At 46.4% G+C, this 17,779-nt stretch overlaps 2 protein-coding genes across 2 annotated transcripts; both read left to right on the forward strand.

The window, feature by feature from the left end:
* The first annotated feature begins 10,976 nt into the window (after positions 1-10,976).
* Positions 10,977-11,619, forward strand: LOC125555693 (putative lipid-transfer protein DIR1). Its single transcript, XM_048718561.1, has one exon. It carries the CDS (start codon positions 11,044-11,046, stop codon positions 11,359-11,361), a length of 318 nt encoding a protein of 105 aa, XP_048574518.1. The 5' UTR covers positions 10,977-11,043; the 3' UTR covers positions 11,362-11,619.
* A 5,139-nt stretch (positions 11,620-16,758) lies between these two features.
* Positions 16,759-17,448, forward strand: LOC125555694 (putative lipid-transfer protein DIR1). Its single transcript, XM_048718562.1, has one exon. The coding sequence runs from the start codon at positions 16,861-16,863 to the stop codon at positions 17,176-17,178; it is 318 nt and encodes a 105-aa protein (XP_048574519.1). The 5' UTR covers positions 16,759-16,860; the 3' UTR covers positions 17,179-17,448.
* The last annotated feature ends 331 nt before the right edge of the window (positions 17,449-17,779 follow it).

The following is a 17,779-nucleotide window of genomic DNA, read 5'->3' on the forward strand; positions in this document are numbered from 1 at the left end:
CATTCAGTTCGTCTTCCCCGCCCCGACGACGCCGCCAGGCTGCCCCTCTGCGCCTCGCCATCGCCGTCGTCGCCCTGCCTCCGACGCCGTCCCGTGCCGCCCAGACGCCGTCGCCGCCCCGCGCCCCCTGCCTCCTCGTCGCCCGTCGCCGCGCCCCTCACCCGCCCCCTGCCTCCTCGTCGCCCGTCGCCGCGCCCATCATCGCCGCCGCCCCTGCCTCCTCGTCGCCTGTCGCCGCACCCCTCACCGTCGCCGTCGCCGCGCCCCTCACCGTCACCCCCGTGCCCTGCCTCCTCGTCGATCACCGCCCCCTTAGTGAGCTCATATGAATTTTCCTAATTTATATGTGTAGTTTAGATGTGTAGTTAATTGAGTTGTTGTAATTTGTTCATAAATGAATATGCAAAAGTTAGATTTTTTTTCATATATAATGTAGATGTATATGTATGTGTATGTATGGATGGATGGCTGTGTAGTTATATTATTTTAGTTTATGTTTAGTTTAGTTTTAAGATTAGGAAAATTTCACATGTGTAGTTATATTTATTTAGATGTATAGTTAATTTAGATATTGTAATTTGTTCATAAAAATTGTGCACTTTTGTATAGAAACTCTATTTTTTCATATGTACAAAAATGTAGAATGAAAACGAAAACAAACATATAAGAAAAAACAAAGGAAAAAATGAAGAAGGAAAAGGAAACTGCCCGGCCCGGCCACCACCGCATTTTCATAAAGTGTTTCCACCGAGTCCACGTCGCACTGATCGAGCACCCGCGGCGAAGCAAGTCTTTTTTTGAGGTAGTTCTTTGTTAAAGTGAGGGGGGACGTCGGGAGCACCCCCCGGCCCTCTCGCTCGACCAAAACTCTCGAGGACACCCAAACCCTAGAAAAAACTATGTCGGTCTCCTACCCCCTCCCGCCGCGCCCCTACCCGATGGACAAACTCTCTTGAGGCCACCCAAATTTACCAAGTTAAAATAGCGTTGTTGTCGAGGCCACCCCGAACCCTTGAAGCATTGTTGAGGCCACCCCAAACCCTTGAAGCGTTGTCGAGGCCACCCCAAACCCTAGAGAAGCGTCGAGGCCAGGCCACTAATATGATTCCTTATTGTGCTTAGCTAGCTAGTTCTACGTTTGTCACTAATATATCCATCCGTCATGTTTGAATAATAATTGCCATGTTGTAAATATTTGCAGAAACTATGGATCCTCACCCCGAGACAAAGCAATAGAAGTGGTGTTGGGGAGATAATCGCACACGGAAGTGATGCCGTCTTGTCGCTTCTCAACGACACATGCACCGATGGTCTGGAAAGACAGGATGAAGAAGCAGGCTACGACGATGATCAAACAATGGAGGAGGAAGGACACCGTGATGACGGCTCCGGTGACCGAATGGAGGGGGAAGGACACCATGATGACGGCTCTGGTGACCGAACGGAGCCCGGCCAGGTATATATATATTAATTAATTAAGCATGTGCTGACTATAGCTAATTTATGCATTAATTGTTTTTGGTACGTACACATATTAACTCTCTTCTTTTTCTTCTTTTCTAGCCCTTCGGATCGAACAACACTTTGGTAACGAGACGAGGCCCGAAGAGAAAGTTGTGCGCGGATGAAAGGTACACGATCATTGAAATTGATCGCGCTGGCCAACCGATTAAACCCCTCCGGACCAAGCAAAAATTTAATGCTCAGTGCGGGGTTCTAGTTAGGGACATGATCCCGATCAGCATCGAGCAATGGTTGAAGCCTAAGGACAAAGACTCTCAGGTGTCTTATGTTAGCGATAGGCAGAAAGCTGATCTTTGGACCACGCTGCAGGAAAATTTCACCTTCCCGCCAGAGGAGGGTCTGGAGAATCCGGTTAAAAAGCCAATGATCAAGGCTTATGCTCTTAAGAAGATGGCTGAGCTATTCAGGAGGTGGAAGAATGAGGTGAAATCATCGTTTGTTGACCAAGACAAGACTCCAGAATTCATCGGCCGATTTGAGAAGATCAAAGATCAGTGGCCCGCATTTGTCACCAAAAAAAATCTGAGATAGCAGCGAAGATGTCAGCGATAAACAAGAAAAATGCTGCAAAGAAGAAGCATCACCATCGCACGGGGTCAGGTGGCTACCTGAAAGCCCGACCGTTGTGGGACAAGGCTGAGAATGACCTCAGTGATAAAGGGATCGAACCAGAGACACGACCCTGGCCAGACCGTTGCAAGACTTGGTTCTTAGGGGTTGGGGGAAAATTGGACCCTGTAACAGGGAAGTGCGTTTGGACCAACAAGCAGCTGAACACACCCATCGAGAAGCTCCAGGAGTATATCGAAAAGGCGCAGCAAGGGACGTTCGTTCCGGACAGAGAGAACGACGAGCTCACAGAGGCCCTCGGGAATCCTGAGCACCCCGGACGGACCCGAGGCATGCCAGGCTCCCTTTCGTGGAAGGCTGGATTTCCCGACGCAGGTGGTTACAAACGCCGGGAGAGGAAGAAGAAAAAGGAGCTGACCCAACTACAGGCACTGCACGCAATGGTACAAGCGCTAGAGGAACGAGACGAGGCCCGCAACACGCGACCTGCCGAAGCTACCCCGTCATCTCAGCGGAGAAGCAGCGTGGCTTCCACGGAGCTGCTTCAGGAGCCTGTCTTCACGGCTCCTTCTAGCTACCCCGTGGATGCTATCACGGAGTCTCAGAATTGCCACCTTATCACACAGTGGATGGAATCTAAACTCAAGGCGGCTGTTGGCTCTGTTGCACCTCCTGAACCTGGCGCAACTTTTCACTGCCGGCTGATTCCAGAAGGATATGCTAGGGTGATGGTGTATGAAATCACAGAAGGATTTGAGGACCTCCGGCTTGACCACCCTACAGGTGACGGGGAGACTCGGCTGGGTTCTTGTCTGAAGACTCTATGCCTATGGCGGAAGGGGCTCATTAACCTTCTAAACTGGACGCCTCTGCCTCCTCCTCCTCCTCCGGCGAGTCAGGGCACTCCGCCTCCTCCACCGCATCCTCCACCGCCTCCTCCTCCGGTGAGTGATCAGGGCACTTAGCCTCCTTCTCCGCCTGCGTCGGCGCGCCCGAGCAGCCACCAGCCTCCTCCTTCTCCGCCTCGCCAGCAAGGGCGGAAGAGACCCGCCGCTGCCCCGGCTGCTCCGGCGCGTCGTAGCCCTCCTCCTCGTAAGCAAGGAAAGAAGACAATCGCAACCGCTCCGTCTGCTCCGGCGTCTAGCAGTACATCCAAAGGCGGGAGGCAATACAGATTCGGTCCTTCTCTGAAGACTCTAGAGAAGTTACCATACGAGATGACCCCGGAGGAAAACGAGAAGATCGTGCGACATGAAGTGAGGAACTTCTTTGAAGGGGCGAAAGCAAAGAAACATCCACCTCCGGAGGAGAAGGTAGATCCGGTGAAAGCGAAGCGCACTCTGGAAGCCCTAAAAAAATCACCAAAGTCTCCGCCGAAAGGCAACTATGAGCGCATTATTGAAAGGTCATTTATCGAAGCGAAGTGGTCGGGAAGTACTGTCAGTGATCAAAGGTTAGCGGAATGACGAGCTGGGAAATTTTTTACCCAGCTAGGCGAACAAGCGAACCAATCGCCCCCCCCCACTCAAGGTGTCTAGCGATATCGTCGCTAACGATTCGAGGATGGTGCCCGGTTATAAGAATCTTGATGATTACCTGCCAGACGATGTACATTATGAATTCTTGGAGGTGGAAGAACACATATACGAGTACGGGAAGCCTCTCGTCAAAGATGAAAGGTCTCTAACAATGATGATGCGAAGATTTCATGATTGGTACATGAAAACCTGCAGAGAGTCTGGGGGGAGGAAGTCAATTCACGCTGAGAGTTAAAGAGGAGCATGACCTCGTTGGAACTGATCTATTGAATGTTCCATTTGAGGAGTTCTTCCAGTTTTTCAATGAGAGGGCCCTCGATAAATTAACGGTCACTTGCTACTGTCTGTAAGTACTACTTCTGTCATTAAGTCTCTATATATAGGTCAGCTCTTTCATTGCATGTATTTATAATTATCATCACTATATTATGCAGATTGAAAATCACCGAATTGAAGAAAAGACAAATCGGTGATATTGTGTTCATTAACACAAATATCATAGATGCATATTCGGTTGAATTTAAGAAAAAGGAAACCAAGGCCAACTTGCTACGATCGTTGGTATTAAATCAAAACAAAGCTATAATACTCTTTCCTTACAACTTCAAGTGAGTGTTACTTTCTTGTGCATATTCGGTTTCCCTTATTAGTCGAGGTTATAGTAATGTAATTGATGAGTTATGCATGCGTGCGCAGGTTCCACTATATTCTCCTAGAGATTAAGCTCGAGCAGGGACTAGTAACCGTCTTAGACTCAAGACGAAAAGATCCCAAGGAGTATGTGGACATGACTGAAATTCTCGAGAAGTAAGTTAAATCGATCATTATCGCACCATATCGGCAACTTTGTTCACTTCCTGATGTCAAGTAATTGTTTTCTTTGTCTGGCAAGGTTTGGAAAAAATTCACCTCAAAAGCTCCCGGACTGCCGAAGAAGCTGTAATTTAAACACCCGGAAGTAAGTACTACTAGCATGTTCCGCGCATCTCCTAGCGATTCAAGTGTTAGTTTCATCAAGACCATTTTAGCATGCTTGCTTATCAGTTTGATTGACCTCTATTTCTTGTAAAGTGATTGTGGCAGGAAGCCGGGAATAATTACTGTGGATACTACGTTCGCGAGTCCATCCGCCACACGACCTGTGAGCGGGGCTACACTAAAAAACAATATGAAGTGCGTAACCAATAATATTCAGAATTTAACTTTATTTACCATCTTTTGTGTTGAGTTTCATTCATTCATATATATGTATTGACCCCCTTCTTCAAATTAGATGTTTCGGATGCGGGATGAACTCCTAGCACCAGATCGCATGCGAGGAATTCAAGAAGAATTGGCGGCATTCTTTCTTGACCACGTGATCGATAAAGACGGAGAATACTATGTGAAGCCTGTGTTCATATATAATTAGGGGATTATATTGTAAGAGATCTTATATTGTATATATGCAGCCAGTAGCGTCGGATAGATATACGAAAACTTGTTGTTCGACCAATCTCTCGGAGAAGGAGAAGTCGATATCACTTCTCTCTGTATGCATATGTTCATGACGATCTTCTGTTTCCTTCATTTTTGCTTACTAGCTAGCGTGTCGAGTGCTCTCTATACGTATAGTACGTAGCGTTGACCAAGCACGGAGATAAGAGATGACACTTCTCTCTATTAATTAATTAGCTATCTAACACAATATATGAAATACCTTAATTAACCATACAAAACCCCCAAATCCCCCCTCTTCAGAAAAACAAACAAAAGCCCTAGTCCCTGAACAGCTGACGCGTGGATGTCTATTGATCCCGGTTGGTGCCACCAACTGAGACCAAAGGGCCTCCTGCCTGGGCTCGCCGCACCGGCCATGCGGAGGCCCATCTGTTCCGGTTTGTGTAAGAACCGGGACTAAAGGCCAAGGGCATTAGTAACGACCTTTTAGTCCCGATTCCCAAACCGGGACAAAAGGCCCTTACAAACCGGGACAAATAGCCCTTTTTCTACTAGTGCTAGTTCAAACCAGAAGCTAATGGTAGTTCTTTTGGGTAGCTTGGGATTCATCCCATAAATACTTTGTTACACATTGTGTGCGCACAATTAACCGCCTGGAATTTAGACATCCGTGTAATAATTTTTCACATTGTTCTTTTGTCATGATCAGAGTTCACCAAATTTTATTGAATAATAATACCGAATGCAGACTCCTAGACCCAAGATACATTGACTCTAAAATGTCTTGGAACGATCTAGGAAAGTCAATTACAATTACAAGAAGCTCCATTCTTATTTGGGCTGTAGAGAGCACGTTTTCCTTGAGCTCCACCTCAAGTTGTACTCCCGACAATGCAAGATTTGGCATCACCTTCAGATAACTAGGCATCACTGTTAGTTTTGAAACGAGTGGGCATCCTTGGAGCAAGATTAGAACTTCATGAATCATCGAGATGGGCATTTAAAAGTAGAGAGTTTTTACGGTACATCATACTACCCAACAAAGTGAGTAGTATTTAACTAATCTAACGGTTAATATGAATCGGTAAAATTTAAACTCTAGGATATATTGGTAATTCTACAAAAAGATATTTTTTTTTCTTCAGTTTAATAAATCCTCATTGATCTAACTAATTAGTTATTCTCATCCCATCCAGGCCTACCCATTCGTTTGTTACTCCCGACACCACACCGCCGCAAAATCTCCACGCCGTCAGCGGATCTCCGACCGGAGCCATCGTAGCCAAGTGCCTGCATAAAGAGACACGAAATAAAATCTAGTTTCGTATGGTGCGTGGTGCGGCTTGCCACTTTGATTTTCAGTTGATCGGTAGCTTTGGGAAGGCGGCAGACAGTATGATGGTGAGCAAGACGGCACGTGTGTGCCACGGCGGACTACACGACGGACTACATGTTCTTGTGCCAAGGGAGCGACGCCTCGGTGTACTCCGTGAACCCCCTTGCGTGGACCATTAGCGAGTCTGTCGCCCACATCATCGCTGCTCCCTTGGGTTGCCTGAGTGGCTCTGCGGGAGAGCCACCGCAGCGACGAGGTCTTGCCGGCGTGGTTGAAACACAACACTCCCGTCGAGGTGGCTCGTTGTCCCGAGCCGTCCAGCAGGAACTCGTCGGAGGAGCAGAAGTGAGACGAGGAGGTTGACGTTGGAGGAGAACGTGCTGTATCCGCGTTCCCATCTTCGATCCCACCCATGCGGAGCTCTACCCGTCGCCGCCTCTCAAGGAACCGACAAAGGCCGTCGCGTCGTGCCATGATGAATCCGATGAAACCTGCTACAATAGTGTCTCCAGGCACCCGTTCAGTGGTTCAGCCTCGTCGGCTTCTGCCTGACCACCGAGCTCATAGAGTTTGCCGGCGAGATGGAGGCCCTTCTTGGCCGGCTAGACATTGGCAACGACAATGAGCAGGAACAATTTTGCATGGAAGCATTGTGCCTTATCGAGAGGATGGACGTAGAAGGCGGGCAAGCGTGCGGCCTCCAGCTGGTGCCAGAGGTGTCCGGCGATATGATTGACATCGACTTCAACTGCGGCTCACCTTAGATGACAACGGGCGAGAACACGGCAAGCAACGGTGCCAGCGCCGACGTTCAATTCGTGCCGCGAGGAGCCTCATACTCAATCTAAATTACTTTGGCCACTAGGAGACCTGCGTGCGTGAACCTGCCTAATTGATTGATAAAAAGTTAACTACCTAAAATACCCTTGACTACTCAATATACTATCAGAAATCTACGGTAGTATTGCCTCATCTGGACCCTCCAATCACACAAAATGAACGGTCCAAATATATTTGATGCACCGTAAAAGGTCTCTAAAAGTATGCAACACATTTGTCCTCGTATTATGTACACATGGCAATTCAACAGGTCACTGAAGTACCGAATTCTTTGGACCCTTAATATGAGAAAGCAGAGAGGCACCAAGTCCAAATGCATATGTATTATGTAGTAGATGTGTTGTGTGCGTGCAGTCCCTCATGAAAACCATATGCCTTTAATTGTGTCTTATTTTTGTGTCAACCAATGTCCACAATACTTCATTGCTACTTAAATATTTCTTGGAACACTACTAAGCAATGTTCTCCTTTATGCATCTCGAGGGCAGTGCATGCACCGAAACAGTGAAAAAAATGCACCATGATACTAACCTTAAGTTCCACAAGTATAGCTGGCTTTCAGTGTGAAACGCGCAGACAAATCTACAAGATTTGACGCGCATGGTTACCTGGACTCCATGGCAGTTACAACTACAATCGAAGTCTCAACTGAAATTTTCAACACAGAATGGTAAGTTAAGATCTTATGACTTTCTAGAGATTGTATCACATGGGATCCCGATACCTCTTGATCTTACCAAGACAAAGCTACCAGAGTACCTTTCATGGACTACTCATCTCTGACCTAGCAACGTTGGTGCTGAGAGTGGATTTAAGGTTGCATGTATCATACTGTGTGGTGATGTGCCACTCTGCATGGGAGGGGGGGTCGTCGATGATGTCGCAGTCATCGGACGAAGAGTCAATGCAGCTGGCCATCCTCCGGACTGCGCGGTTCTACTGCTTCGCCAGCTTGGCGGATTTCGCTGCCACCACCGCCTTATCGGTCTCTTTCACACTTTGATTGCTCAATACCGAGCCGGAGCGCCTTGGCGTTCTTCCAATGGAGCCGATGGGTGGGCATCTATCTCCCCCGTCGTGAGTGAGCAGCGGAGAACAAGCCACGAGGAGCTCTTCCTCCCCATCGGTCTCCGGCAATCCGCGTCGGCGGTAAGAGGAGGATGTCGCCACCTTATCCCTAGCCCGCCGCCTCTCATGGTGGGTGGCCCGCGCCTCCAATTCTGGCTTCTACGTCCGCGGCATCGGCGACGCGAGCATGAGCACCCACCGATGACCATGAGGAGCAGCCGCCGAAGGGGGAGGGCGTTGGCCAGCAGAGCGGAGCAAGCCGAGCGCAGTGCACAACAGGCCATCGCCAGTGTCCCACTCTAGCGTCGGGCGACAGGGATGGAGCGAAACCCAGGCTACTGCTGGTGTTGACCCGCGACCGATGCAGCGTGATGCAGAAGGCCAGCTCCTTGTCGTTGCCTGCTTCTGCCTCACGGACGAAGGCGTCCCAGTCATCTTAGTTGTCTAGTGCCGCCACTGTCAGTGCTCGACGCTGGGACAGAAAGGAGAGGGGAAAGCACGAAGACGGGAGGGGAATCGACAAAAGAGTGGAGCGGAAAGTGAGAGTGAAACTAGGGTTGGGTCCGAGTGGGGTTTTTAGTGAGGACATAGTTAGGTCCATGCGTTCCAGGGTGGGCCGGGCTGACCTGGCGGACGCTTCCGGGCCGCCTCATATCCGACACACATATGAGGAGTGGGTATGAGGGGTACCAGTCAGCCTAGCTCGACCAGGGACAATTATTGGTCACTGACCGGACAGTCAGCCTAGCCCGGTCAATATAGGGAGTCCGAATATAGATGCTCTAATATAGCAACAGAGATCATCTGTGCCAAAGTAAAATTAAGCAAATAGTGTTGTAAAGCCGGTGAGCGATGTCATCTTCTTCGAGGACATGGAGACAACAGAACATCCAAAGTATTCCCTTCTCTATGGTCTGGTCATGGGCAGCGGCATTGCTTTGCTCAAGGAAAGCCACTGTGAGCGTAGGTGTGCGCTGATCTTCTCTATGTGGCCATCTTCTGATGGTATCCATTCTTGTACTAGGTGGAACAACTCCATCTTCCAATGGTGAAGCGCCTTTTGAGCCAGCCTAGGAGACATGTGCCTTTTCCGGAGATGGAATTGGATGATTGTGTCGTGTCAGTGTCCTTAGTTGTTTGGAGATGGCATCCCTGTCTGTGCTAGTCGTCCTTTCTCCTCTAGAGACGGCCATTCCTAGTCCATGGGGCTTCGTCCATAGAAGAGGACCTCAACGTCTTCGGCTTCATGTTTGTTGTGTCTTTCTTGCTTGAAGCGTGGAGGCTTTGTTAGCTGCTTTCCCGTGCCTCCAGTGGCAGACCTGGAATCGCAGACTTGGGGTGCCTTTGTTCAAAGTTTACACTAAGTATCATTATAATCTCAACAAATAGCCTAGCAACAACTTGATGGATATTTAGTGTTAAGTATATAGTAATTTTTTTTCAACTTTGGAGGGGGTGCCAGGGCACCCACGACACTCCCACTAGATCCGCCACTGTGCGCCTCTATCTTAGTGCGTTGTTCTTTTACTTTGTTGGTTTGGCGTTGGTTATAATCCTGGCCGGTTGATGCTTTGCTAATTTAAAGTATTTCTTTACAAATATACACCAGGAATCAATTAATGTCATACAGTAAACACATCTAAGTGATGGTCGGCAGCAAAATACTTTTACTGGCATAAACAATGTGCGCTTTTTAATTATTCTGAAGTGCTCGGTCGACGTCCGGTCCAAATATCCATGCCCTGAAATGTTATCATGCTAATCACGACCTGCCTGAGCTCACTTTCCACCACCGCCGCCATCGGTCATGCATTGTGTCTAGCTGTTCCCCTGGGAGCATTACTGAGCTAAAGTCCACAAAAGCTAACTAGCACCAAACAGCAAACGTAAAATGTGAATTCTGAAGAAAGTATCTCAAGCTATAGTGGGTGCATGCGTCAAATGTGAAACGCTGCAAGCTAGCAAACGTAATAATTAATTAACGAGAAGCATGCCAATGTCGCAGAACTTAGTACTTTTTGTTTATACTTTTTAAAGGAAACTATACGTACTATCTCAGTAATAGCTGCATATATATGACTTCTAAAGATTTCCAAATTAAGAATCTAAAACATATAATACGTGACCATAGGTCAAGATTATTTCTTTGTTATAGATAGAAAACATGACCCTGTTTCTCGAAAACAAAATAACTGTAAACACATGATACAAGGCTAATGAAGCCATTCCTATAGTTTGGCAGCGAAACACACAACACTGAGTTTCGGTGGCTGTCTTAATCTATTTGGTCAGTTAAACAATTCAATCTTCATAATGTTATCTTGAGCCGTCTTTCTTTTCAATGCAAAAAAGTTTATAGCCGGGCAAATTGAAGAATCACTTTCTAGCATCGCGACGAATTGGTCTTTGCGGCATATCCTGATGTTGCATTATTGATATGTTTGCACCTATGTTTAAATCAGTAGATTTTCTTTGTTATATATCTTTTTGTGGCAACTATGGTAGTCGTTATCGTTCAACACAAAATTCATGCAGATTTTTTGCATGATAAGACGATAGTGCTTCTACATGCGGGGAGCACTTGGTGTGTCTAATTGCTTGCTTGCTGAAGAAAACACATTTCATGAACATAGCTGCCTTACTCTATAAATAGAGCCCAGCACAAACATTCATCTCACACAACACCAAGGTAAAACCTAGCTAAGAACAAATAAAATACCAGCATCCATGGCTAAGTCACGGGCATTGGTTGCAACACTGTTGCTGGTCTTGGTGGTGTCCGTCACCGCAATAGAGGGTGTTCATGGCATCTGTGGCATGTCAAATGATGAATTCAAGCTTTGCCAGCCCGCAGCAGCAGTGGAAAACCCAACAGACAATCCGTCGGCTGAGTGTTGTGCCGCCCTTGGGAAGGCCAACCTGTCGTGCATTTGTCGCTACAAAGGCATCGCCGGCATATGGTTGAGGATGTACCACATCGACGCGGACCGTGCAATGGCGCTGCCCGGCAAGTGCGGTCTCACCATGCCCAACAACTGCTCGTGATGATCGGGTGCACTATCCATAAGCATCAAACTGTCTGTCGGTCTATATATATGCATCAACATTAATACGGCTAAATAAGTGGAGGAGCAAGTGAAAGGTCTTATTGTTGTCGTGTGATTTGAATTCTCTGCCTATCTCATTAATCTGTCGATAAATGGTAGCATGTATGTATACTGGAAGTGTAAGGAGGACAAAAGTGCCTTGCATGCAGTCCCATATATTTGATATCTTAAGTGGTGAGCTTCTTATTGCCCAAAAGTTGTGTGTTTTCAATGAACAAGTAAAAAGTGATCGCAAGGTAATTTCAATATTGTAATCAACTATCAGCGCGGCCCATAGACATCCTTATAGTTGATTATGTTTTGTCTTCAAGTTATTAAGTCTCATAGTAACCTATTGTACCAAATATATGCCCTACAAAGACATGAATCCACATTGGTTGAAATATTTCCATTCAAGTGTACTAGATTGTTGGTAAGTATCCACAACAACATAGGACCGACTGCACAAGACATACGGTTGGATATACATGACCATGGTCATTACATTGATCACCAACTTTCCTTCTTCAAATCCATGAAACCCGGTGTCATCTTCGCACCAATAATCTTTGAAAAAGCAAGTATTAAATCTAAACATTTGAGAGCTTGTACGTGAACAAATTTAAATCTTTATTCACAGTTTATTGGCGTTCATCGATTGGTACATTGTCATGCCTCTCTATACTTGTCCGTCTTATATATTATGTGACCATCAATATAAAGTTGTGCAAATACCAAGATGTACAATATGAAAAGACCAATAGATTGCCTCTCATGTCATCATGTATATGTCCTTACTGACCATGTTCCTATTGTCTTGTGTTTACGTATGTATTTTTTTCATGTGAATAAGATGTAGATGCTCATTTCCATTCTACAAGAACAGTGACAATATGATCAATTTCCAATGGTGCATGCTGAGCCACTCGAATTTTATTGCCGTAAGGATTTTTTTTACACTTATGTCGTAACCACGAGGATTTCTCATCATTCAACACTTTGGGTAGCCTAATTCGTCCCCATGTACAAAAATGGGTGTATTGCCTTCGATAGCGTTACCACCAAGTTTGTATGAAGCAAATTGTACAACTTTATTTTATCACACATATTCATGAACAACTATTTCCTACCACATTGTTTCATGTGTTCCTTCAGGGAAACTGTTGGTAGGTAATGTTGCAGTTGAACATGCATTGACTTGGGACACAACATTTGATTCTTTCAATGATCGTTGTTGTTACACTAGCAAAGTACGATATTCCCAGAGCTTCTAATACATGAATCACACGTGTGTGGTGTTCTTCTTTCGTGGAAGATTTTCGTTTTCTATGGACTTGATATCTGGTAGGATACACTTGATTCCTTCATGTTGGGTGCTACACATACTTTCACAATTCAAATATTCCAATGTTTTAGATGCGGTAGATGAATACGGCATAATAAATATCTGTTACGAGGTTTCATCTTACTAGAATATTAAGTCTTCTTGACTACAACTTGAGAATGCATGCTCTTCCTTGAGCTTCAAATGAACCATTTTGCTAAAATGTTAATAACTCAAGAACAATTAAAATTTAGAGACATAATATGACAAAGTACCGCTAGCCTATTAGATACTATTCCATCATGAAGGCAACAATATATCTATCAAATTTCTGTTCCTAGCCCTTAGTGAGAGAATTATTCAAGCATGCTGCATCATATAACCCAAACATGTTGTCTTCAATCTCCTCATAGATTTCTACAGGAATATGCATGTCAACCGGTGCAAGTATATCTTCAGGTCCTACTACTGATTTGCAAACCTCCTCTTCTGATGGAATTTCGGGTTCGTCCTTCATGGAGTTCCTTCCTGGATCAATCATATGTATATCTATTGGGTTTGCATGAACCTCAATAGTTTTTTTAGAACCTTCACTGGAGCAATTCCGTTGACTTTGGTTTCATTTTCCATCTTTGTAACCATATAAACTTCAGTGCATTTCAGGAGCATGATTGCTAGGTCCCACAAGTTGGCCCTTTGCTCGACTCCCAACCATGCAATGGTTAATCACTTTGCTTGGTTCTATCGGTTCATTACAAATTCTTGTCCATTGTCTCCATTGTCCATGCTCATGACAAGGATCTTGTTTACCATATGGTTTATGAAGGAGTGTTATTTTTTGCTTTACATATCCTGAGTCTAACATGAAATTTCATTATGTCTGGTATATGTTGCTTGATTTACTTATATTCCCGTGAATATAAATCTTAATCGTGTTGTTTGAGAGTCTTGTTAGTATCTTACCCACTTGCTAGCGTTTTAGGGTTTAGGGTTTAGGTGGAGTGTAATCCAAAGGTGTGGAGGATAAGGACTTGAACTCTTTAATGGTGGTATCAGTTTGATATATGGACATAAATGAGTAGAACACTTCCATTTCAATATAAGAAGTATACTAAAAGCATCTGGTATATAAATGGAAAATAAACAAAGCAAAAGAAATTGAATCACCAAAGTAGTGGCTACACCCAAGTTCATTGCACCATGGTGAATAGTAAAATTGAAATTTTTTTAGGAAACGTTCTAAAACTTTGTGGCCTTGATTATGACCAAAATTTTGAGGTGCTTGCAAAATTTGGTGGCCAGATAAAATTAAATGAGCTCTATACACGAAACATAAAAACTCTGCTCAAACAGTGCACACATGTTTGAGAACACATTTTGTTATTTTTTTGTACAGAGCTCTTCGGATGTCACTTGGTCACCAAATTTTACAAGCACCTAAAACATTTGGCCATAATCAAAGCCACAAAGTTTCAGATTTTTTCTGCTTTTTTTATTTTACTGTTCATCATTGGTGCAATGAACTTGGGTGCAGCTTGGTTACAACCTAACCTCTCGCATGGTCCTCTCGTCGCCTCGCCCACAACGGCAGCGGTAGCTTGTGCACAGCAAACGGACAAACATGCAGACGCACGCCCGTGCTAGTTCTGCGCTCCAGATTGCACTGATTGTTGCCGAGCTACTTTGAGTAAGAGAGAATTTAGTTGACCCTTAATATACAGTTATACACTGAATCAGTAGATGTCCCGCAATATGCTTATCAAAGTGATGGTCGGCAGATTGGCATGAACAATAGACGTTTTTCATATAGTCCCGAGTGCCGGTCGACGTCCCCGCCAAATTCCCATGCCCTGAAGAATGTCATCATGCTAAGCAAGACCCGGCCGGCTGAGCTCGACTTCCACACCCGCCGGCCGCCGCAATCAGTCATGCGTTGAGTCTAGCTGTTCCCCTGTACTGGGCTGGCAGCATTACTGAGTTAAGTCGGCAAAAGGTAGAACCCCAAGATCACGCCAGTCTCAGGCTACAGTAGGTGCATGCGTCCAGTACCAGTGTGTAATGCTTAAGCTAGCGAACGTCATACGTTGTGGCCGAACGGTAGTGATTTTTATTTACTTTACCAACGACGCTAAATGTACTACCATCCTCTTTCATTACCTATGAACACATACCATGTTTTTAGAAGAAGAAAATAACTCTGAACACATGCTACGAGATAAAACACTTGTTTAGCAGGTTGGAGTGCGATATCTAGTGAAATCATTCATATAATTCGGCAGCGAAACATATAACACTTGTGAGTTCAGTGGATGTCTGAATAGATTTGGTCAGATAATTCACTCTTCAAAATGTTGTCACGAGCCATCTTTCTTTTTCAACGTTTTTTTTAAAAAGGAGGATGATCCCCGGCCTCTGCATCTGGGAGATACATACGGCCACTTTATTGATTATTCTCGAAGACCTTACAAAGTATTACAACAATGTGCCTGAATCCACCATCTTGGCAACACATGCCGCTACTCCTATCCAAAATGATGAAGGGGCGCTAGCTGGGCCACTATCCAAATCACTCATCTAAGCCTAACATCAAAAGCCGGAAGCCGAAACATATTCGGAGGCCCCAGCCGAGCCACATACCGGGTCTGGGGCATAATCCAGTCAGACGCACTTGTGTGTCGTCGCCGCCATCTTCCACAGGTCCGTCTTCAGATCATATTGAGGCTTCTACCTTGTCTGGCCACTCTGCCATCGACGTCACCATGACGCCAGACAACAACCTCCTCCTACGCGAGTCCATCTTCGTGCATCGGACGCCGAGCCTCCACAGCGCCATGCCACCGATATCCGCCGCTATCGATGTGTGAGATGAAGCACCGCTCCACCATCCCCCCAGCTAGCACTTACTCCAAAACGATGCCCCCAGGAGGGAAAGCGATAAAACGCCATCATCGTCCGATCCGGAAGACCCAGATCTAGGGTTTCCCCCGGAGCATCCCAAGCCTGATGACGCAGACTGCAACGACGATGCCTCGACAAGGGAACGACATCTAGGACGCCGCCATCGTCCACCATGACCGTAGTCGGCGCGATTTTCATCGGCAGTTGCTCCACCAGATATGCGCCGACGTCGCTGGTCCCTTCAACCGGAGCAAACTCCAAAACAATGCCCTAAAGAGGGACTACGACGCAAAAGCGCCGCCATCGCTCGATCCCAAGAAGATCTAGGGTTTCCCCCGTAGTTGCCCGCGCTGTCAAGGGCCAGACAAGGGTAGAATCCCGCGGATCTGCCCAGCTGCCGACGAGTCGCACCCACCACCGTGCCGACGGCTGACTAGCGATCAATCTGGCCGCGCCGCCACGAACCAATCCGGTCACGCCGCCGCCGTCCCTGGCGGCCGTGACGCACCAGATCGCAAGGCCTCCTGTCGCAGGGAATCGACGTTGCCGAGGCGCCGCCACCACCCGCCGTGGCGACCGGCCCGCCGCCATGCTCCGGCCCGGCGGTGCCGGCCCGCGCCAGCCCCACCCGAGCGAGAGGGCCCGAGTCCCCGCCGTCGCCGGCGACGGCCAGGCTTTGCCTGGCCGCGCCCTTGGGCGGCGGCGAGGGAGGAGGAGGAGGAGTGGGGGAGGTTCGGCGGCGATGGGATCTGGGGCCTCCCAGTCGCCCACGCGGGGGGCGGCTCGGGAGGGAGACGTACGGGATGGGATGGGATCTGATCTTTCTTTTTCAACGTAAATGGCAAAAGGTTGAATCACTTTCTATCATTGCGGAGAACTAGTCTTTACGGCGTTGCATTATGGAGATTTCACATGAATATTTCAACAGAAATCAGTAGATTTGCTTCATTGTATATCTTTTTGTCCCAACTATGGTAGTCGCTATCGTTCAACAGGAGGTTCAAGTGCAGATTTATTTTTTGGCATGATAACACGATAGTGCTTTTCTACACGTTGGAGCACTTCGTGTTGTTCCTGCTTGATGCAGAATACACGCTTAATGAACACAGGGGCGAATGCCCCTATAAATAGAGCTCCAGCCCAAACATTCATCTCACACACCCTCAAGGTAAAGCTAGCTAAGACAGAAAACTCCCATAGCAATCCAGTAGAAAACTAAATACATCACCAGCATCAATGGCCAAGTCACAGGCATTGGCAGCAACATTGTTGCTTGTCGTGGTGGTGTCCCTTGCCGCAATAGAGAGTGTTCATGGCGTTTGCGGCATGTCGAATGACGAATTCAAGCTTTGTCAGCCTGCGGCGGCAGTGAATAACCCGACAGATAGTCCATCTGCTGAGTGTTGTGCCGCGCTAGGAAAGGCAAACCTATCGTGCATCTGCCGCTACAAAGGCATGGCCGGCATATGGCTGAAAATGTATCATATTGACGCACGTCGTGCCATGGCACTACCAGGCAAGTGCGGACTTACCATGCCAAGCAACTGCTCTTGATGATTTGAAGTACTATCCATAAGCATCTAAGTGTGTGTCAGAGTGTGGGTGTACATATGCATCTACACTTTATGGCTAAATAAGTGAAGGAGCACTTGAAAGGCATTGTGCTACTTGGTCTTATTGTTGTTTTGTCATTTGAATGTGTACTTGTCTCATTAAGCTTTGATTAGCAGTATGCATGCATACTGGAAGTTTAAGAGGATGGTAAAAGTGTCTTATATGCAGTCCCATAAACTGGTAACTGAATATAATATCTTATACTGGTAACCTTGTATGTGTCTTTTGCAATAAAAAAACTTGTATGTGTCAGAAATGTGTGTGTTCCCTAGTGAACAAGTAAATGTCCCTCGCATACTCTTTTTTCATTGGTCACTGCTATGTAATTTGAATACTTTAATCTCATGCCGGCCATAAAACCCGATGTCCGAAGCCTCAAGCCGTGAAAACCAAATCGACCACGTATAACCCGGACCCGAAAAACCAAGCACTACATTGGGTAACAGTTTTGGAAACCCAAATCTAATTCGGGAAATTGGGCTTAGAAGCCATGGTACACGAATTGCCCGAATAGCCCAAAATAATTCAGCGGCCAAGTAAA

Source organism: Triticum urartu, chromosome 5, assembly GCF_003073215.2.
Source record: "Triticum urartu cultivar G1812 chromosome 5, Tu2.1, whole genome shotgun sequence".
Lineage (NCBI taxonomy): Eukaryota > Viridiplantae > Streptophyta > Magnoliopsida > Poales > Poaceae > Triticum > Triticum urartu.

What these genes read in the sequence shown, in the direction of transcription:
- LOC125555694 (XM_048718562.1), top strand. Translation starts at nt 16,861, where the DNA reads ATGGCCAAGTCACAGGCATTGGCAGCAACATTGTTGCTTGTCGTGGTG.
- LOC125555693 (XM_048718561.1), top strand. Translation starts at nt 11,044, where the DNA reads ATGGCTAAGTCACGGGCATTGGTTGCAACACTGTTGCTGGTCTTGGTG.